Genomic DNA, 23306 nt, shown 5'->3' on the forward strand with positions numbered 1-23306 from the left:
TACAGACACACACACTGATGGGTATTTTGAAATAAATTACCAAAATAATTGAAACTGGTGTGATTATACTGTGTTATCTTGACAAATAAAATATGCAGAATTTTAAAATATGGTGTGCAGAATTTTTATTTTTTTGGCGCAGAATTCCCCCAAGAGTACAGGTTGGAACACCACAAAGAATTTGTCCCCACAAGTGAATATTTAACTGCCCAGCACACTCCTGCTAATTAGAGTGTTCAAAGCAGGCTGGTCGCCGGAATACTCCAGCTAGGAATAATGGAATAGGACGAACTGGGGCCATGATTAAGAACACTCCTGCTACATTGTAGTAACTTTCTGAATTTGGCTTCAATATTGAGAGGGATGAAGCTGAATCAGATCCAGAAACTCAGAGCAACTTGGCTGCATTTAGCAGCAGGAAAACCAGGAGTTAATTAGTTCTATGTTCTTGATTTCTAATCCAGCTATTACTCTTTTTTTTCTTTTGTTACAGCATTAGAAATGCACAGTACATACTGACTCACGGAAATAAAGCGCATGAAGTAACTAGAGGGTTTCAACTACACACTGGACAAATGCTGGCTCTGTTTAAAAATTGAATCAAGCTATAGAGGATGTAAACGCATTCTCCAAATAAAAATCCAAGACACAAAAATCATCTCTTAAAAATAAAAAAGCACTGGGACATTTCTAACTCAGTAATTTTAGAGAGACTTGTATAAGAAGTGACAATACAAAAATAAGGACTATGTGCACTAAATGCTACACTGGCTGCTTAATTTAAAAGTGATTTAATGCTGTAGTGAAACACACAACGCACAGGAACAGGGGAACTGCCATACCAGATCAGTCCAGGTAGTCCAGTACCTGTCTCTGATAGTGACCAGTACCTGATGTTAAACTAAACCTCACAGCACACAGTTATGGAATAGCCTAGTTCCTTCTTCAGCTTGTCAGTAGTTTGCTTATGCACTGAATGATGAGGGCTTAGAGCTCTTCTTAAAAAAAAAAAAAGGTTTAAATCCTTTCTAATGTAACTGTGAATGTTCTCATCTACAGAGAGAAGTGGAATTCTCCTAAACTCTTGACCTTGATGATCTCTTGTTGGCAGTAAGTTCCATAGGAGAATTAGCAAAGAATCCTGTGGCACCTTATAGACTAACAGACGCTTTGCAAGCATGAGCTTTCGTGGGTGAATACCCACTTCTTCGGATGCAAGCTTGCATCCGAAGAAGTGGGTATTCACCCACGAAAGCTCATGCTGCAAAACGTCTGTTAGTGTATAAGGTGCCACAGGATTCTTTGCTGCTTCTACAGAACCAGACTAATACGGCTACCCCTCTGATACTTGACATAGGAGAATTGTGTGTTGTGTAAAAAAATATTTCCTTTTATCTATTTTGAATTTATTCTCTTAATTTCATATGTCTCCTTATTCTTATATTATAGAATCAAAGAAGCATAGAAGCGTAGGACTGGAAGGGACCTTGAGAGATCATCTAGTCCAGTCCCCTGCACTACTCAAGGCAGGACTAAGTAATAACTAGACCGTTTCTGACAGGTGCGTGTCTAACCTATTCTTAAATACTTCTGATTATGGCAATTCCAAAACCTCCCTAGGCAATTTATTCCAGTGCTTAACCACCCGGACAGGAAGTTCTTCCTAATGTCCAAGCTAAACCTCCCTTGCTGCAATTTAAGCCCATTGCTTCTTATCCTATCCTCAGAGGTTAACAAGAATAATTTTTGTCCCTCCTCTTTCCAACAATCTTTTATGTACTTGAAAACTTATGTCCCTCATCAGAGATTTGAGGACACAACATTATTGGCTGAGAAAATCCAGCTACGGGACAAACTTCCAGAAGAGATTAGGCAAATCCAGAGTCTGTCTTTACCTTCCTCTTCGAAAAGGTCTTTCCACCATAAGACAGTGACAACACTGACACCCCTTCTAACCAAAAAACCCAACCAACTCATGCCACCCACCTCCAACCAAGCCAAAACAACAACAAAAATCTCAGAAACAAATCAAGCTTAAAAAATAAACAGTAAAAGTAAATTAATATTTTTAAAAAGTCCCAATCAGAGTTTTACCCCACAGAAGAAAACGTGTGAGAGACTCCATAAAGTCCACTAGGGTCTTTGCTACTGATATCAATTTTATACAGAAGGTGCATGGTTACTACAATGCTGGGTGGGAGTATAAAACCTGCAGAGACATTGATATTATGAGAACATGTAACTGGAGCACCCATAAGAACATAAGAATGGCCCCTGTCGCTCATTCCCAGCTTCTGGCAAACAGAGGCTAGGGACACCATTCCTGTCCATCCTGGCTAATAGCCATTGATGGACCTATCCTCCATGAATTTATCTAGTTCAATATTCTATATACATACCTCTATCATGACCTCTCTTAATTCCTTTCCTCGGGAGGCTAAAATTTTAACATACTGACCCATGCATGTGAAAATAGGGCATCATAACACAGGCCTTACAATTCTACCTCTCCCTTGGTCACTGTTAGTTTCATAGTTACTGTTTCTTCAAAGGCACTTCAAGTTACAGGTTATTTTACTGTAGTTGCTGTCATGAACTCTGACAGAACAATATAATAAAGCTAATGGATTTTTAAGCAAAGAAGTCATTTACAGGATTATTAATGGGGCTCAGCTCGATGCTGCTGTTCAGTGTAGGTGCAGGTAATCTAAACACAACTCACTTGAGTGTAAATATTTAAAGTGGACGGTACATGTGGGAGTGATAATGAATTTTATATTTGGTTAATAAATTCTATTGCTTTAAGCAAATAACTTCCCAACAGCCATCAAACTACTTGCCAAATATGCTTTTAATTATTATAGAAAAAGATAGCTTCATTGAAATTTAAACCAAAGGAAATCTGGACTGGTCTATCTCAGATGGATGATACTTATGGAATAAACATTTAATAAAAAGAAAAAATATCAGGCCATGCAGAAACTAACAAATATTCTGACACGTGCAATATTCTGGTTTAAAAACCTGTCCTTTTATGGATAAGCTGCTGCTTTGATTGGCGCAGGAACCGCCTTTCTATTTCAGCCAATTATTCAATTAAGGCTTGAACTTGAATGGTGATGACCACCTTCTGGGAATTATTCATTTCCCAGCAGGGTCCACAGGAGCTGAGAGCAGCAATGGAACAACAAACAGCTGCACTAGCATCTGAAGTGCGCATCTCCATTAATAATCTGCTGTAAGAGGAAACAAATCACAGTAACAGAACATTATCGCAGGGTCTCGGGCTGGGACCTTTGCCTTGTTCTGTATGTCCCATCGCAGCAGCTGAGATTGGCTGGGATGCTGTCGCTGCTGCTGGGACTGGACGCAGAGCCTTCTCATAACAGACTTCTCTCCTGTGGAATCTGTTCCTCCAGTCCTAGCAGATCACCAAAGTTAGCATGAGTATTAGTATGGCAGTGAAGATGTACGTGAGGCTTACCTGGTGACCTAGTATGGCTTACGTACTTTTGTAACTGTGACCTGAATGACACAAGATGCCTATCAGCCCTAGCAAATGGAACCAGAGAAATATTTATTCAAGTAAATATCTTAAGATTTCACAAGCTTTGCAGGGTCAGGCCTAATTAGTACTTGGCTGGGCAGCCTCCAAAGAAAGCCTAGAGTAGGTAATTCAGCAGGGTGCACTCGTCTCTCAAGCCAGTTCTGACAATGGAACTGCGTGGTACAAAGGGCAATTTTTTGTGGGAGGAGACATAAATCCAATTTTTTAACTGCTTGTGGTGATTAAAAATCTTATGGTTCTTTTCACAAGAGTAGGGATATTAATGCTGGCGTCCTAGCTAAAATCCTAATTGGTTAATTACACTCTGTATCCCTAAACTCCCCATATAACTTCACTTAAATATGGAAGTCTTTATGACCTGGAAACTCCTTGGATCAGGGACCATATTCAGCATGCAAGACACAGAGCTCATGAAATAAAATAAGGTATTCGGCCCCTGTTGTTGTCCACCCCAGGGGTGGCTGGAGTGACTCCCAAGTCTGAGAAGTGCTTTCGGATCCTTTGGGAGAAAAGGTGCTATGTAAACGTATGCTCATGAAGTGACCACTGCTGTCTGACACTGTTCTATTCCCTTGACAATAGCTCTTAAAGAAACAAGCTAAAGTATCTTATAAATTCACCAACAAGTTAACTCTCTTCCCTATGTCACATTAGATATATCGGAACTTTACCTTCTCAAGGTAACATGCAAGCCAGCAGTTCACTTCCTCCTCTGTTGTGCATTCCAAAAATCAATCTTTCTGGTACAGTTTTATTTACATACTATGAGATCCGCAGCCAAACTGATGCTTAAACCAACTGCATTTATGGAACCCCCAAAGCATCTTTGCCACGTTTGTGTTACTTTATGGCACTTTCCTCTTCTCCCTCATTTTTCAACACTCTGATTAAGCACAGGACCATGATTTTGCAACAGGGACAATGCGGGGGTTGGTTTATAATATAACACATACAGCAAGTCAAGTTCAGTCATCATCAAATCCCAAGGATCTACCCAGCGGTAGCCATGCTGGACAAGCCATAGGTGACCAGGAGTCTGCTGGAGCCTCTGCATCAGATTTCATAGTTTCACTACTGAACAAACTTCTGGCATCAAGGACTGGAAAATTCCAGCCAAATACGTTCTGCCTTAATGAGCAAACACTGTATCATCCCTCTCGAAATCTCCACTCCACAGAGATTTTTTATGGCTTTGGCCTTATGTGATTGAAGTGGGAAGCTACATTTGTCTAATCCAGACTGTGGCTTTTCCAGTCCTCCTAAATTCTTATGTGGCCCCAAGCACGGCAATATCAGAATGTCTTCAGTGAGCGTTTCCCTTTTCCTTGTCTGCAGATAAGAAGCAAGCACTGTGTTTTGGTCAACCATATGAATGAAAGTGAGGCTGCCCAAGCACGACAGCCTGAACAAAGAGGTGGGTTTTGCATGTAGCTCTGAATGGGGTCAGATTACTCAGCCTTGGTTCATCTGGCAGCGAGTTCCATAGTCCTGATCCCACTCCAGGAAGTTCTGTCTCCTGCACCCACAAACCTCATCCTACTGGTTGGCAGTTTCACACTGCCAGGGGATGTAGCTGTTGTGGGAGAACACCTTTATTTGACTGACAAAAAGGAAACTTGGTGCGTAATAGTAATTCCTTTGAATTCACTAAATCCAGCAGTGGGCAAACACCCACTTTACAATTTAACTGGTGGCCAAGCACTTCCTGAAACACAGCTAATCACTGATGTCTGTTCAAACCTGGCAGCTTTGCAACCCTTTGGGAATTAGTTCTAGATAAATAGCTCCCTAAGTATATAAAATGCAGTTTTAACCTGGAACATTCTATTAAATTAGCCAGGTTTTATTCTTTATTTCAATTGTTAATCATTTCCAAGGTATTGCCTCCATCCATTTACCCAGTGACAATTCCTAACCGCAAGTTCTGTACCAGAGACATGCTGACCTTTGTCTATTCAAATACTGCAATCATCGCATTCACTAGTGTTTGTACAGCAGTCTGAGCGCAGAAAGGACTCAGCATTACAATGCTATTATGGCCATTTTAGCAGGATGGAATATCACAAATGAGGGTGATGCTAATGCTTGCATTAATGGCTAAGAATAATGCAGCATTCACTTTGCACTTAAAAAACCCCTTTCATCAGACAATCTAAAAGCCCTTTGCAAACATTCATTCTCCTAAAACTGATATGTTGTCAGTTATCTCCAGTTCAGAAATGGGGAAAGTCAGGCACAGAGATTAACATGTTCAAGTGCACATCTTAAATCAGTGGTTCCACTAGAAATTCAACCCAGGAGTCCCTGCTCTAACCATTAGTCTGCAATGCCACTGACCACTATCAAAAATTTCAACCTTAGAACATAAACTCAGTAGAAATAATGAAAGCAGAACTGTCTCAGAATCAGACTTTTTTAACATTTGGGAGCAGAACTGGCTGTTCTGCTAACTGTACAAGAGAGGCCTGTTGGATCAAATGAATCTGTTTAAATCACACAGTTTAAATCTCATCCAGCAGGTAGCAAACCTCAACTCGGCTGATTTCTGGGCAGGCAGGGCTTGCACTAAGGCAACTCTCACTGAAGACCTGCCCCAAAATCACTGGAAAGAGAATGCTGGCTGCATTTGCACTCTGAGAGAAAACTTAGATCGGGACAGGAGAATGGATCAGGAAGCCCCAACTTCTCCCTGGAAGGTACAAGAAGGGTAAGTGGGGAAGACAGACAACACCTACTGGGTTAAAAAGGAGCAGGGCTAATGTAGCCAGCACAGAGCAATAGATACTGATATGTAATAGAAGGGAAAAGATGAAAAAGGGAACAGAAAAACTCTCTCTTATTTTGCGTTTGTACAGTGCCTGGCAAAATGGGGCCTTCATCGCTGCGGGGCCTCTAGGGGCAAGTCTACACTGAAATTAAACACCCGCAGCTGGCCTGCACCAGCTGACTTGGGCTGTAAAACAGCAGTGTAGATGTTCAGGCTCACACAGGAGCCTGAGCTGTGGGACCCATGAGGGGGTGGGAGGCCCCAGAACCCAGGCTCCACCCCAAGCCTGAAAGTCTCCATGGCAATTCTGCAGCCCAAGCCAGCTAAAGCGTTGAATTGCTGTGCAGATGTACCCTACGTGCGATTGTACAGAAATAAATAACGAGAAAGGGAAAATGAGTACAAAAAAACAAACAAACTGGAAGAGAGGAAACACAATGCACATCAACCAGATTTCCAGCTCCACAGACACCGTTAGTTGGTATGGCATGACAAGAACTCAATTCCCAGCAGTCTAAAATGTCTGCTCAAGTAATCTGCACTGCTGTTTTCCTCATCCAAGATCAGGCTGTTTTGCTTCCGCCCCACTGATATTATAGTGCTGTGACAACATGACAAGCTCTTTCAAGCAAGGATACATGGCAGCTGCATTCCAAAACAGAGAAAATAAGAGATTTACCCAGAGATCAGATGCAGACCTCAGAATTCTACAGTGTGTTCCAAACTGTTGTTCCACTGAATACGAGGTGTAGCCCACAGAGACTGTGGGTCCAGCATGCAATGCTTCATTTCTGTTACAGTCAGTGTCCAAGTCGATAAAAATGCAGGATTGCATTCTGGGACCTGTAGTCTTCAGGGCTGCACCTCCATAGTTAATATGTTGGTAGCTCTGCTTCCATTTTGTGCAAATCAGGCTATTAGCAAGTTACCTACATGAACTTTGGTAGGGAACAGTTTGGTTTCACCTGCACTAGGTACATCCTAGACACCGTCTGGAATGGGTGGATTCCTTCCACCCTTCTCTAACGAGCCAGCTCTGCAGCATTACTCACAGAGAGGAGGTCCGAACAGCACTGTGTCCAGGGCTTTCAGCTGCAGCTTCTGCCTGTGGCTCCGATCAGTCATTTTCAGTACAGTTCCCATCATGGTGGCGTTGTTTATCGCTAACCTACAGGGAAAAAAAGAGCAAGCGGTCACATTTCAATCTGGAAATGGCAATGGGATAAGGATACCAGAGCCTGAGCTCTTGGAGGAGAAATACAATGAACAGGACCAGGGCACTGTCCTCTCAGGTACCAAGGCAGGTGGAAGACCCTTAGAGAACTCAAAATTCAGCCTTTGAAGCAGGCCAGATATTTAAAAAACAGCTTCCTTGGCAATCAAGTGGGTATTAGCACAAGATTCAGAAAGTGACAAGTGCCATTTTTTTCAGTTAAACCTGGAACTCAAAGGCATTTCCCCCCAGACCCACCCGAATCTCTATCTGGCCACACCATCCATCGGCTGCTTCCTCAGCTCCATATAGCTGGCAACTGGCACCTCATCCTTTGCACAGCCAACACAGGAGAGATCTCCCAGATGGGAGAAAACCTGATCAGATCAGCACGCCCAGGCTTTGGAGCAAAACATGCACTGCCACAGAAGCCTTATTTTATGACCACTTACACCACCTTCTCCCCACCCTGCCTACAGGCCCCTTGCTAGGAAGGATGGCCTAGGGGGTTTCCGTCTGTTAGCCCCACTCCTAATCCAACAGCAAGTGTTTCTGTTGAGCAGAATGAGATTCCGCAGCTCTTGTTTGTTATTTGTATTACTAGAGTACCTAGAGGCCCCACCCAAGACCAGGGCATAGGAACATAATGGCCAGACTGGGTCAGACCAATGGTCCATCCAGCCCAGTGTCCTGTCTTCCGACAGTGGCCAGTGCCAGGTGCCCCAAAGGGAATGAACAGAACAGGTCATCCTCAAGTGATCCATCCCCTGTCATCCACTCCCAGTTGCTGGCAAACAGAGGCGAAGGACACGTTAGGCATGGGGTAGTATCCCTGACCGTCTTGGCTAATAACCACTGATGGACCTATCCTTCATGAACTAATCTAGATCTTTTTTGAAACCTGTTACATAGTTTTGGCCTTCACAATATCCCCTGGCAATGAGTTCCACAGGCTGACTGTGCATTGTATGAAACAATACTTCCTTTTGTTTGTTTTAAACTTGCTGCCTATTCATTTCATTTGGTGAGATCTGGTTCTTATGTTGTGTGAAGGGGTAAATAACACTTCCTGATTCACTTTCTCCACATAGCCATGATTTTATAGACCTCTACCACATCCCCCCTTAGTTGTCTCTTTTACAAGCTTAAAAGCCCAGTCTTTTTAATCTCTCCTCATACGGAAGGGTATTCCAGACCCCTAATCATTTTTGTTGCCCTTCTCTGTACCTTTTCCAATTCTAATATAGCTTTTTTAAGACAGGGTGACCAGAACTGCACGCTGTATTCAAGGTGTGGGCATACCCTGGATTTATATAACAGCATTATGATATTGTCTATCATATTATCTCTCTCTTTCCTAATGGTTCCTAACATTCTGTTTGCTTTTTTGACCACTGCTGCACACTGAGTGGATGTTTTCAGAGAACTATCCACAATGATGCCAAGATCTTTCTTGAGTGGTAACAGCTAATTTAGATCTCATCATTTTGTATGTATAGCTGGGATTACGTTGTCCAACACGCATTACCTTGCATTTATCAACATTGAATTTCATCTGCCATTTTGTTGCCCTTTGAGATCCCTCTGTAACTCTTCGCAGTCTGCTTTGGACTTAACTATCCTGAGTAGTTTTGTATCATCTGCAAGTTTTCCCACCTCCCTGTTTGCCCCTTTTTCCAGATCATTTATGAATATGGGGGACACCACAATTTACCTCTCTCCGTTCTGAAAACTGACCGTTTAGTCCTACCCTTTGTGTCCTATCTTTTAACCAGTTACTGAATGAATGAATCTTCCCTCTTATCCCATGACAGATTACTTTGCTTACGAGCCTTTGGTGAGGGCAGAACTGCGCTAAGTACTGTACACACACATAAGAGATAGTCCTTGCCCCACAGACAAGTCAGATACAGGGTGGGAGAAAAGAAAGATTATCCACATTTTACAGATGGGAAACTGAGATTCAGCGAGTTGCCCCAGGTAACAGAGGGAGCCAGGAACTGAATCCACATCTGATTTGTCGTATTCCAGGCTTTAACCACAAGGTCATACTTCCCCTATGGTGTAGCCAGGTCTTGTTGACTGCAGGAGAGAGAGATGAAATCTGGGATTCAGGTCAGTGTCTCCCATGTGGTAAAGTATAACCTTTTCCCCGCAAGTTCTTGCCCTACCCGAACTCCCCCTAGAGCATATCACACCCTCTCCTTTCCTTCAGCTCACATCCTCTTACTCATCTCTGTGCAGAGGGCCAGTGCAAAGCCTATGCACCTTATAAATCCTCAGAACAGGCCTTAAGTGGTGCAGGCCTTGTGCTGGCCCCTCTGCTCCAGGAGGAATTTCACCTGCCATTATTTAATCCCATAAATATGTTCTTCTCTCTCTCTCTCTCTCACACACACACACGTAAGTGAGAAGATGCAATCGGCACTAACCTGGGCATGGCATGTCCACTGAGCTGCAGTTTCCTGAAGGTTTCTTCGTACTGTGGCAGTTCTACATAGGTGATTAGCCACTGCACCACCTCATCAACTGTCCAGTTATACACTGCAAGGGAAGACAAAAAAACCAAACAGCTGAATCCTTTTCTTGTGGAGCTGAAACTCAGTCAGCTGGCAGCACCAACACATCTGCTATCTTCATAGACTCATAGACTCTAAGGTCAGAAGGGACCATTATGATCATCTAGTCTGACCTCCTGCACAACGCAGGCCACAGAATCCTACCCATCCACTTCTATAACAAACCCCTAACCTATGTCTGAGTTACTGAAGTCTTCAAATTGTGGTTTGAAGACCTCAAGCTGCAGAGAATCCTCCAGCAAACGACTCATGCCCCACGCTGCAGAGGAAGGCGAAAAACCTCCAGGGCCTCTGCCAATCTGCCCTGGAGGAAAATTCCTTCCCGACCCCAAATATGGTGATCAGTTAACCCCTGAGCATGTGGGCAAGACTCACCCGCCAGCACCCAGGAAAGAATTCTCTGCAGTAACTCAGATTCCACCCCATCTAACATCCCATCATAGACCACTGGGCATACTTACCTGTTGATAATCAAAGATCAATTGCCAAAATTAATTGCCAAAATTAGGCTATCCCATCATACCATCCCTTCCATAAACTTATCAAGCTTAGTCTTGAAGCCAGATATGTCTTTTGCCCCCACTACTCCCCTTGGAAGGCTGTTCCAGAACTTCGCTCCTCTAATGCTTAGAAACCTTCGTCTGATTTCAAGTCTAAACTTCCTAGTGTCCAGTTTACATCCATTTGTTCTTGTGTCCACATTGGTACTAAGCTTAAATAATTCCTCTCCCTCCCTGATATTAATCCCTCTGATATATTTATATAGAGCATCATACCCAACACCCCAGGACAGTAGCTTCCCCTGCTGCATCCCTCCCTTTCTCCTTCTGCACAGTAAAGATAAAAGCTGTGGAGGGTTGTCACAGGGTAGCTGATCCCTGTAGACAGATAAAGCCCAGCCCCCCTGGCCTGGGGCAGGTGAGCCCACTCCAGCTAACTAGAGGGCTGGGTTACACCTGAGCCTATAAAGGGCTGCTAGTCAGCAGGAGTAAGGACTGAGCCTGGAGAGGGAAAGTCACACTGGAGTGGAACTAGAACATGTGGTGGGTCCCTGGAACAAGGGCTCAGGGAAGCAGCCAGGTGGCTTCTGCTCCAAGAAGGGACCGGAGCTGGCTGAGGCTAGGGAGCTGGTGTGCCGGAGACTCCTGAGAGGGGTGGCCCTGAAGCCTGGGGCCCAGGATGCAGTTAAGTCAGTTTTCTGTTTGTCTGATAACCTATGCTAAAGAAATAAACCTCCTTGACTGAGACTGGGTGAGGCAGAGCATGCTTTGAAGCCAAGGAGAAGGTGAGCTCGGAGACAAGGGTTTAAATCCTTCATTGCTGGAAGGCTGCTCGTATGTCTGAGCAGCACATTTCGAGGAAGCTGTATTAGGAGTGCTAGGATGCACCTGACAAGCCCATCATCCCCCTGGAAACATGGAGCAAATCTGGCAGCACTGCACACACAGATAAGCCACCTTAAGTAACTAGATGAAGACCTGCAAAATGTCACGTGGGAATTGGCTAGGTGACCTTATAGGTTTTTTTTTAGCCTGTAACATCTTTGGTTGTGTGATGATTTTTCATAGTCTGTCCTGTATATATGATAAGTCTGCTGCAGAAGATTTAGGACAAACAGGAACCAGCATACAATGTCCCAAAACTGTCACTTTCCCCAACAGCTATCTAAGGCAATAAACCTTCCGGGGGTGGGGGGGATTTTACACCACAATTACAACTCATTGGAGGAGGAGGAGGACAGAATCAGATATACCAGCAGTCTGAAACCGCTCTTGGCAAAGATCGTGTTCGATTTCCTCACTGTGTGCATTACAGCACAATCCCAACTCCTAGGCAGCAGCGTTTGTGGCTTTATCATAACAATTGGAAGCTGAGAGGCTCTCAAAAGCCGCGATACAAAGCACTCAGGAGACAGATTAAAAATGGTCCGTGAAACTGCTTTGCTGGACGAAATCACTGGCACTTGTCTAGTGCTTTCTTCACCTCCTTCACATGCTTTGCTAGGCTTCTGGAGGGAGTTTCTTTGGCCCCAACTTTGAAAACCGTGTCGACTAATTTTAGGTGCATTCATGTAGACGCAGCTTGATATCAGAAGACTCCAAAATAAGTGGACAGTGGAAAATTTTGGCCTACAAAATTAGTTTCCTCTCTTGCCTTTAATCTTGATTGTACCCCAGTGACACTGATAAAACAGAAAAAAGTCAAGCAGCAATACAAGCATTAGCCAGGGGTGAGTGGGTGTTTGCTTTACTCTGATATGTCTAGTGTAGCCTGCATACAGCATCTGCCTGGTTCATCCAGTGGCATTGAGATAAATCCCAAATCATTCAAACAGGATCCTCTATTTGCTGTCCAATCATTGCTTCAATTGGTTATGACTATTGCACATTCTTCTATCCAAGACTTCAGAAGAGATCTCTCATACACAGTGTTTTTAGATCTCTAACTAGTTACCACAGCCTACTTCACCTCTGGTCTGAAATGGTTCTATTACATTGAAGTCAATAGTCAACTAATACCAACAGTAATGTATACCTCAGCTCCCTAACTTTGAATGGATGCATAAGAATGTAAGAACATCTTCCACTTCCCTCAGAGGAGATGAATACTTCCAGCTGGAGAGAAGGCCTGACAGGGTGGGAATTCCCTTGTTTGACAGAAGCTAGAGTCTAATATGGGGAGCCAGAGGAAGGGGATATAGTTTTAATGCAATCTCACGGGATTGTCAGTACAGAGAGATACAAAGCAGCACGAACCATGACAGTAAACCCCACCAGTTTAAGAAAACTCTCTTACGGCATTAATTTAGATACTAGACATGATGGAAGCCAGACTGTGGGCCATAAAACATTCCCTTTACATCTGGCAACTATCAAGCATGAACACACCCAAGGGAATTAGAAATTAAAACTGGATCTTAAGAACCTGGTGTTAAATACCAAAGCCTTCTAATCTCTACTAGTAAGCATCACGAGGGGCTGGAATGAGTATCAATGCCCACTTTAAATCTCCTTTTATTTAAAAAAAAAAAATCAAGACAAAATTTAATGCTTATTTGGATACTGGTTCTGCTGTCAAAGAGGCAAATACAAATCTACTTCAGATTTACAGCCTTCTTCTCTGCACCTCCTACCTACAAGGAGAGGAACTGCAGCCTCCAACACAAGAAAATTGCTAGAAATACGAAGTCATTCTTGCTTACAGTAGAAAGTAGATCCCCACTCTTGGGCCTGTGCCCAGCTGAATTCTTATCGCTCCAAATTCTGTGCTGTTAAACCTCCTCACCAGAGAGCGTGGCAAATACCTGCCTTACTGGTAGTGCTGCCCTCAGCTAAATGGAGCTTTTTTACTGTATTGAAGGCAGTTTCCCCCTCATGGCTGCTGTATTGCCAGCTCTGCTCTCTTTGGGAGACATTTTTTGGTTCCTCACATCTAAGCTCACCTAAACAGTTGATCATCATCTGCTTAAAACACTGGTCATTGGGTATGTTTACATGAATTCAAGCCCCTGGTTTCCTCAGAAGCGACCTATTTTAGTCTTTCCTTTGGACATTATGTACCTGTCTTGTCTTTGTTTTCTTAGAGGAACTGTCTAAGAAGCAGTCCAGAGTCAACAAAGCTATAGGAGAGTGAACTGGAGTCTATTCTGTCTGAACTTCAAAGCTAAAAGCTGAAGAATCTTTAGTTCTGGTGACAGTGTAAAAGGCAAAAAGAACAGTTTGATTTTCAGACCTCAGCAGAATCTGCAGAGATGGCAGTTTAAAAAAGCATTTAATTTGTAAACGGAACAAATCTGCTCTGGGCGTCAAGTCAGCGAGAGACTCCTACCACACCATTTCAAAGCCATCTTTCACCTGACAATTGCACCAAGAAAGCACAGGCTTCTTTGTGGGCCTGATTCTACCAGTCTTCCACAATGGATGTACTAATGAATTCAAAAGAAGTCCATGCTCAGAGGGATTAGCCTCCGTATGAGAATGAGAATAACCTTGGAAACTAACCATTTCATATTTTATTAACAAGATGAGGCATGTTGCAGCAGAAAAACTGAAGAGATAACTAAGCCCAATTGAGCCAGGGGAAAAATCACGTAACAGAAACATTTTAAGGAAATGCTACTTAAAATGTGTTTCAGGAAAAAGAAGAAATCAAAACAACGGAGTAACGTATCTTGAGAGCATCCTAGGATGTTCCAGCACTTAAGAGCTTCTGAGTTTAAACGGCCATTCAGATACACTTAGGCAAAGCCATTTGTAAACAACGATACAATAGAATAAATATTTCTAATGTCAGGCTTTCCTCGGACATACAGAAGACAAAGTGCCCTGTAGGAATCAATCTGATTTTTAAAGTGCTTTGGACAAGAAGTTTTAAACATATTGGCCACCTTAGTGAACAGAAGAATAAAACAAATGGGACAGGGAACCAAACAATTCAATTTTTTTTTAAATAAATACCCCATTCTTCTGTTCTTCTCCCAACACTTTTCTCCAGAGAGAATTTCCAGTTGGTTGTAATTTGGAACCTAGAAAAGTGATTCCACATTCATGCATGTCATTGCTTCATTTTCCAGTACCACAGACTCATGTACGCTGTTGGTGACTTATTAAGTTGCTCCTCAGAGACCATAAGGGATAATGAAACCAGTTGTTGTTTTTAAATTATAATTTATATAAAGACACATGTCAACACCGCACTTTGAAGACAGAGATGCTCCCTGCCCCAAAGAATTTATAATGTAAATGAAACAAGCCAGACATAAAAGAAACAGGACGAGGCTGAGAAGCTGAAAGGTTTGGAAGTTGTCAATAAAGTGATCAGAAGATTACTTGAAGAAGTATTACTTTAATGAGTTTATGAAACTGCCCGACGGGTGGATTTTAATAAGGGACTTGGCGGAGGGGAGGAGAGGATGGATGGCAGAGAAGGCTGTTCCAGGTGCAAAGGCAGGATGATAGAAGGGCATGAATGGACTAAGGAGGAAGGAGTGGGAGGAGGATATATGTGTTATAAATTACAACCTTTGTCAAGGCACATATTCTGCGACAAGCTGGCTGCATGTGGCACACTGCATGGACTCTCCGTCTAGAAACTCTGTGGGAGCTTCACTTAAATTAAAAATGGAGATTTTAAATTCAATAAACAACGCATGATAAAGTCAGCAGAATGGCCCCGCGTTTCAATATTAAATTCCACTTATTCTACATTGCCCTCGCCTTTTCATTGTTGGGTAATGCAGATTTCTGTATTTATTAGAGCTGGCCAGAAACTGGAATTTCCATTCCTTAGGAAATTCCAAACTTACTGATTGATTGAGAGAGAAAAAAATATATATTGTTCTGAACTAGAACACAAACTACATAAACATTTCCAAGTGTCCCTCAAAACAGGAAGCTGAAGTTTGGTTAGGAAAACATCGTGACATTTCATTTTGATCTTTTTGAAGTGCTCCCAATTTCCCTGAGCTGCCCAAAGCCCTGGCAACTCATCAAGCAAGGAGTCTGGGAACCCAGGCTCTAGGACAGCTGGTGAGCTTGGGAGCCCCACGCACCGCAGCAGCCCATCAGGCAGGGAGTCTGGCAGTCTGGGGAGCCCAGCAGCCCGGCAGCTGAGGAGCCAGGGAGGTGGGCAGGAAACCAAGCAGGTTTCTGATGGAAACATGCCTGGCTTCTTTTGAAAGTTTTGTTGAAACCGACACATTCCTGTGGAACATTTCAATTTTGACAAATCAGCATTTTCTGACAAATCAGCATAAAAAAATTTCTGATCAGCTCCAGTATTTATGACTCGGAGATGTCAGGGAAGCTGGAGGTTTGGGTAGCTGGACTAAGAACACATGGGGATTCTGTCCCCATTAAAGGCAGTTCAAGACTGTGGGATACACACAGTTAGCTGGATGCTTCTGCTAACATTCTCAGTAATGGCATGGTTAATGTTGACATTTTCACTGTCATTGTTAAATTTCAGATTTAACAGCCCCTTGAGGTGGATGAGGCAATAATAGTGACAACATCCAGAGCCATATCATAAAGGAAGGCAGGGGAAGTATTTGCAAAGAACGGCAGAAGAGGCATCTGTATATTATTCAGGAGGTGCTCACACCCTTTGTGAAGGCAGTATGCGATCTAGAAGTGTTTTCTTGATCCCAATTAACCCAGCAGCACGAGGCATTACTGGTGAGCAGAAATGCCTTTTTCTTCCTGCGTATACAGTAAACTAGAAGCTTATGGCCAGCTCTCTAATGTGGCCCTTTCCATGGCCATTTATGTCATTGTGATCTGCCAACGGGATTATTGTAATGAGCACTATGGGGCTATCTTTAAAGACCACTCCGAAGTTTCAGCTAGTACAGAAACAGCCTTAGGGAACAGATAAATACCTACTTGTTTTCCAGAAGCCACACTGGTTTCCTACTTGTTTCTGTGAACACATGCTCTAAAGGATACAATTCTAGTGTCTGTCCAGTCTAATTTGAAATGTCTCAAGCAATGGAGCTATCAATACTTCCTCAGAAATCAATTCCACCGTCTAACAGTCCTCACATTTAGATGATTTCTGTGGGGTTTCTCTCTTATTATCTGGCTGTTACTAAGGTGCTGAATGCAACTGTATTGTTGTTCTCTGTACACACTCAATTTTCTGCTTCAATGGACTACTCTGGATATTTTATTTGTGCTCCTCTTATCCCTCTGGAAAACTAAGTCCATGCAAAAAGTGACAGAAGAGGCTGGAACCAACCATGATCTTTCTGCCGAAAATACAAACAAAATGGATGCATCAGTGTTTAGATATGAGAATTTTTACCTTCGGACGTTTTCCATGACTTCCAGAGATCTTCCACGCTGATGAGTTTATCCTCCCCATGGAAGGTGCTGTGTTTGACTGTTGGGTCATGATAATTTAAGTCTTCCCTCAGGAACTAGGAAAAGAATACAAAGGGGTTAGTCATTAATTCATAGATTTTTAATGACCGTTTAGTCAGACATCCTGCATAACACAAACAATAGAAAATCACCCAGTAATTTTTGCAGCAAACACTCAACTTCCAAAGGAAGTTGGGTTGGAAACCACTTCATTGAGTTTTTTTAAGAGCAGGTTGGACAAACACCTGTCAGGGATGGTCTAAGTATAACTGGTCCTGCCTCAGTACAGGGGACTGGACTTGACCTCTTGAGGTCCTTCCAGCCCTACATTTCGAGGATTCTATTTGTGTTATCTCATCTCTCTTAGAAAAACACCCAGTCTTGAATTAATTCACCAGCTCACTGGGACTTGTGTAGTGAGGCGGCCTGGCTCCCAGCCGCCCCACGGAGGGGCGAACCCCCAACAGTGGACGTTTACACCCCCTTAGTTAGGAGCCGATGCTCGCTTGCCTACCAATATCCCTAAGTTCAGTCTCACTGCACAGAGTGTCACATCTTTTAAGTATGCCCCAAACTCTTTGTTCCTAGATGTAGGATCTTGCATTCGGCTGTATTGTTCAACTGAGCCCAAGTGATCCAGATTGCACTATATACAAGCTATCATTTACCATCCACTAAATGTTGTGTCATCTGCACATTTTACCAGCAATGATTTATATCATACCAGTAAGGTACACAAGAGACCTTTGACCCAATCAGCAATATTTAAAACCACCTAATCAACAGAAACAGCCAAGGAAGAAGAGGATTTGGTGATCTGTTACTCCCTTGATATATTCAACTTTTCTGGAGCCCCCTGAGAAAACTAACCAGGAGAACTTCATTTTGAGAATGAAAGACATTGAACTGAACTTGGCAAAAACTCAGACTCAGTAGCATCAAGTTAGTGTGTTTCAAAAGGATTGCTACAGAAGTATTACTCATCCCTGCTCTGGACAGGGTATGCTGAATTGGCTAAACACGAACATCCCCTCAAGTGCATTTGGAAAGTTCTATTTGTGGGAGGGCAAATCAGGTTGTATCCAATAAAATACTTGCAAACGAAAGGAAATATATTTTTAAATTAATATGGAAAACTATTCAGGCTTTTTGGACTCCAACCTTTTCTTTTCTTTGGATTACAGTGCCTCAGGCATTCTCCTGTATGCCATAGCAAGAAATGTAAACTACACCTCTATCCCGATATAACGCAACTCGATATAACACAAATTCGGATATAACGCGGTAAAGCAGTGCTCTGGGGGGGGGGCTGCGCACTCGGAGGACCAAAGCAAATTCAATAGAACGTGGTTTCACCTAGAATGCGGTAAGATTTTTTGGCTCCCGAGGACAGCGTTATATCGGGGTAGAGGTGTACTCCAGTGTAACAGGACAAAAATATAAATGTGACTTTGACCAGTTTTGATTTGCAGGTCTCTGTCAACTGACCCAGATATCATCTCAGACACTGGAAATACAGATCTGGTATGTCAGAGACTTTACTATCAAATCTCTAGGGTCAAGTTGCCCACAGAATTCCAGCTTTACTTCCCAAAAGCTCTTCCCTGGAGCCTCTTTCCTGCTTTGCTTCAAAGCTCACACAGAGCAGTTGGAAAGCAAGAGCTATGTTTTCAAAAAGATAGGCCTCAGCTGCACGTGTAAAACTAGCAACTGCAGGCACAACCGGACATGACTGCGAATGCATGGACATTAATATGGTCTACAGGCACTGCCTGACGGAACATATTATTGTGAATAAACAAAAGCAAGTGTACAAGACCAGTGGCAATTCATCTAGCAAGGGCACAAAATGCCTGACTATATTATTAGGTACCTACAATTAGATAATGTGACCCCTTAAAGCAGACATGTTACTATGCATTTAACCCAACTCTGCAATTTTTATTCCTGTTTTTCTGTAAATCAAAACACTGAACAAATTACCAATCCACCACTAGAACATAACCAACTTTAAACCAGTTTCCAAAAGCTACACCACTGTAGGCACAGACTTAATAAGAAATCCTCAGTCCTGGATTCTAAAATCAAGGTCATCCAAAGTGGATCCTCTCTTCAATACTGGAGTCACAGGCCAAAGAGCTGATGCTAAGATAGCCTGCCAGTGTCTTCTCACCAGCAGTGCCAGAGGCAATCAGGTATTAGACACTGATGAAGACTGGAGGTTGGCTCTGCAGAGCTAAAAAGAGTCATAAAAAGCAGTAAAAACATATTTTTATCACTAACGTCAGCAAGTACGATTCTGAATTCACCCAGGAGTACAGCTATTGTAATACTGAGTTGGCTCTTCAGCAACCAATTGTGTTCATCTATGTGTTTGAGAATTCTGTTCTTTAGGAGTGAAGTTAGGCTTATTGGCCCGGATTGGAGGGATCAGCTCAGGAGCATTTTTCAAAAATTGGTGTCACATTAGCCACGTTAGCTATCCTCCAGTCATCTGGTACAGAAGTTGATTTAAGTGATAGGTTACATACCATAGTTGATAGTTCTCCAATTTCAGATTTGAGTTCCTTCAGAACTCTTGGGTGAATCCCATCTGGTCCTGGTGACTTATTACTGTTTAATTTATCAGTTTGTTCCAAACCTCATCTACTGACACCTCAATCTGGGATAGTTCCTTGGATTTGTCACCTACAAAGAATGGCTCAGGTGTGGGAATCTCCCTCACATCCTCTGCAATGAAAAGGGCTGCAAAGAATACTTTTAGCTTCTCTGCAATGGCCATATTATCTTCCTTGAGTACTCTTTTAGCATCTTGATCGTCCAGTGGCCTCACTTATTGTTTGGCAGACTTCCTCCTTTTGGTGTACTTTAACTTTTTGCTGTTGGCTTTTGAGTCTTTTGCCAGTTGCTCTTCAAAAAATTTTTGGCCTGCCTAATTATACTTTTACACTTGACAGAATTTATGCTCCTTTCTATTTTTGTCAGTAGGATTTGACTTCCAGTTTTCAAAGGATGCCTTTTTGCCTCTAACTGCTTCTGTTACTTTGTTGTTTAGCCATGGTGGTACTTATTATGTTTTTAATTTGGGTATACATTTAATATGAGCCTCTATTATGGTGCCTTTTTTTTGTTTTTTTGTTTGTTTGTTTTTTTAAAGAGTCCATGCAGCTTTCAGGCATTTCACTTTTGTGACTGTACCTTTTCCATTTAACTAGTTTCCTCACTTTTGTGTAGTTCCCCTTTCTGAAGTTAAATGCTGCTGTGGTCAGCGTCTTTGATATTTCCCCTCCCTCCCCCACAAAAGGATGTTCGATTTAATTTTAGTATGGTTGCTATTACCAAGCAGTTCAACTATATTCACCTCTTGGACCAGACCCTGTGTTCCACTTGACACTAAAATCAAGAATTGCCTCTCCTCTTGTGGGTTCCAGGACTAGCTGCTCCAAGAAGCAGTCATTAATGGTGTTTAGAAACTTTATCTCTAGTCCATCCTGAGGTGATATGTACTCAGTCAATATGGGGATACTTGAAATCCCCTGTTATTATTGAGTTTTCTATTTTTATAGCCTCTCTAATCTCCTGGAGCACTTCACAATCACCATCCTGGTCAGTAGTATATTCCTACTGCTATACCCTTATTCAAGCATGGAATTTCTATCCATAGACATGCTATGGTAGTTTGAGTCATTTAAGATTTTTACTATGTTTGACACTCTGCTCTCTTTCACATGTTGTGCCACTCCCCCACCAGCACGACCTACACTGTCCTTTCTCTGTATCAGAAGTGGGGCTCGCAGAGCTCCCCAGGCTCCCCCCATTCTCCGCCTACCAGACTTGAGGAAAGGAAGCTCAGCGCTTCTGCCAGAGACGACTGGTGCCTGCTGAGAGTGGGGGGCACAATTTAAAGTCCCCCCCCCAACAGCTTGAATCACGCCCCCCCCATCCGGCACACATATCCCTCTTAACCTCAGCGGCCCCTCCTTGCAGCTCCCAGGTGTTAGCTTTATGTGGAAAGGCAGAGGCAAAGAACTGGGAGCTGCAGGAGAGGCCGCTGCTTTATATCCATGGGGAGAGGCAGCAGCAAATGCAATGGCTCTCCCTGAAGCTCCCAGCTGTTTGCCGTTGCCTCTCCCCAGGGCCACAGCTCCCAGCTTGATGGCTCCAGTAGCTGCTGTGCAGGGAGAGGGCCTGGCAGCACCATGTGACAGAGCCTGGCCAGCAAACCCTGGCAAAAATCTGGTCATGTGCCCCCCATGTGTCACCTCCAGCTTCTTCCAACCAAAGCAGGGGGGCAGAGGGGAAGATATGTCGCGTGGCTTCAGCACCACGGGGCATGCCTGCCGGGAGCAGGAGCAGGGCAAAACCCCGAGCCCCGGCAGGCATGTCCTGGCTCTCGAGCTTCTGAAGATTGTGGTATGCGGCTCGGAGGGTCAGTAAGTTTGGCCACTCCTGCTATGTATTTTGTATCCTGGTATCACCATGTCCCACTGATTATCATCATTCCACCAAGTTTCTGTGATGCCTGCTATATCAATATCCTCATTTAATACTAGGCACTCACGTTCACCCACCTTCGTATTTAGATTTCTAGCATTTATATACAAGCACTTATAAAAAAAAATTGTCATGTTTTAGCTGTCTGTCATTATGTGATGTAACTGACTGGGACTCTAATTTGACTGTTTCTCTTCAGTTCGTACCTGTACTTTATCAACTTGTAGTCTCTCCTCTTTAGTAGGATATAGAAAATCCCTGCCAACAGATCCTCCCCTATGGGATATCTGCATCCAAACCACGTGCTCCTCAGCATCTCTCGGCTTTCCACAAACTCTTAGTTTAAAAACTCCACACTACGACCTTTTTAATTTTACATGCCAGCAATCTGGTCCCATTTTGGTTTAGGTGGAGCCCCTCCTTTCCCAAAAGGTTCCCCATTTCCTAATAAACTTAAATCCCTTCTCCCTACACCATCATCTCATCCACACATTGAGACCCTGCAGTTCTGCCTGTCTAACTGGCCCTGCAAGGGGAACTGGAAGCATTTCAGAGAATGCAATGAGGTCCTGGACTTCTCTCTCTTATCTAGTAGCCTAAATTTGGCCTCCAGAACCTTTCTTCTACCTTACATGTGCAGTCAATTGAAACTTGCATCAGGACACATGGTCTGAGCTTGACCAACTTTATTTCATTACTCCACATCCTTGCAGCAGAGTGCAGGACTCCCAGGGTGATGATCCATGAAGGCAATTTCACAAAAAAGAAAAAACAGACTCTCTTTGGTGATTAGTAGTAAAATTAGGCAAGCAAAATCCATTATTACCAGGAACTCTAAAGGACTTACCTTGCTCTGTTTTCAAATGTATAAGGTGCTGATGCTGCACTTATACAAGTTGATATGTATACACAGTGTATACTATACAATATTCTTAAAATTATTTTTTTGCTCTGAATAGCTCTGCTGAATAGTGGTGAAAAGACCATATTGATTTAGTTCAGGGGTAGGCAACCTACGGCACGCATGCCAAAGGAGGCACGCAAGCTGATGTTCAGTGGCACTTACATTGACTGGTCCGGGGGGCTCTGCATTTTAATTTAATTTTAAATGAAGCTTCTTAAACATTTTAAAAACCTTATTTACTTTACATATAACAATAGTTTCTTTATATATTATAGACGTATAGAAAGAGGATTTCTAAAAACATTAAAATGTATTACTGGTACACGAAACCTTAAATTAGAGTGAATAAATGAAGACTTGGCACAGCACTTCTGAAAGGTTGCAGACCCCTGATTTAGCTGAACATTTTGAAGTTACAAAGGCAGGGGGGAAAATCTGATCACCACCCCATGTGACATCAGCTCCTCCCTTCAGTTCTTCTCAGCAGTACTAGTTTATGCTCCATTATGGTTATAAACTTCACAGGACACCAAGCTTTAAGTTAGTAAATAAGTGAGCCAAAGAAGGGAGCAAAGCAAAAGATGCAAACTTGTCTATTTCCCCCTTTTTTGATCTGTGACCTACATGGGATATGCAGCAATGTCATTTGGAGTTGCCACAACGGGCTGCTAAGAGTGCCTGTAAACACCCACAGAGACACAGAAGATCAGCTGTTGCTCTGTATATTTAGCTCAGGGAGTACAGAAAGGAAAAGTGATCTCTCCGCTTTCCTTAAACAGAGCACCATCAAACCAGATTTCCGAGTACTCTCAGAAGAGGACAGTGTTGTATGGGATTTTCAACTTCTCTCATGGAAGAAGAAAGCTAGATTTGATAGTGTTACAAGACTCCCAACTCCTCTGACAAGCCGTTAAGGTG

At 42.9% G+C, this 23306-nt stretch overlaps 1 protein-coding gene across 7 annotated transcripts in view; it reads right to left on the bottom strand.

Annotated features, from left to right (window-relative positions):
* The window catches only part of STIM1 (stromal interaction molecule 1), a 165146-nt gene that overhangs the window by 51893 nt on the left and 89947 nt on the right, over window positions 1-23306 (bottom strand). For all 7 annotated transcript variants that reach the window (XM_039525521.1, XM_039525511.1, XM_039525502.1 and 4 more), the window contains 3 exons: window positions 16932-17046; window positions 9981-10092; window positions 7388-7503 (listed from right to left, as the gene is read on the bottom strand). In XM_039525521.1, coding sequence (XP_039381455.1) covers window positions 7388-7503; window positions 9981-10092; window positions 16932-17046 — 343 coding nt within the window. The remainder of the gene's footprint in view (window positions 1-7387; window positions 7504-9980; window positions 10093-16931; window positions 17047-23306) is intronic.

The sequence above is a fragment of the Mauremys reevesii genome, linkage group 1 (assembly GCF_016161935.1).
Source record: "Mauremys reevesii isolate NIE-2019 linkage group 1, ASM1616193v1, whole genome shotgun sequence".
NCBI lineage: Eukaryota > Metazoa > Chordata > Testudines > Geoemydidae > Mauremys > Mauremys reevesii.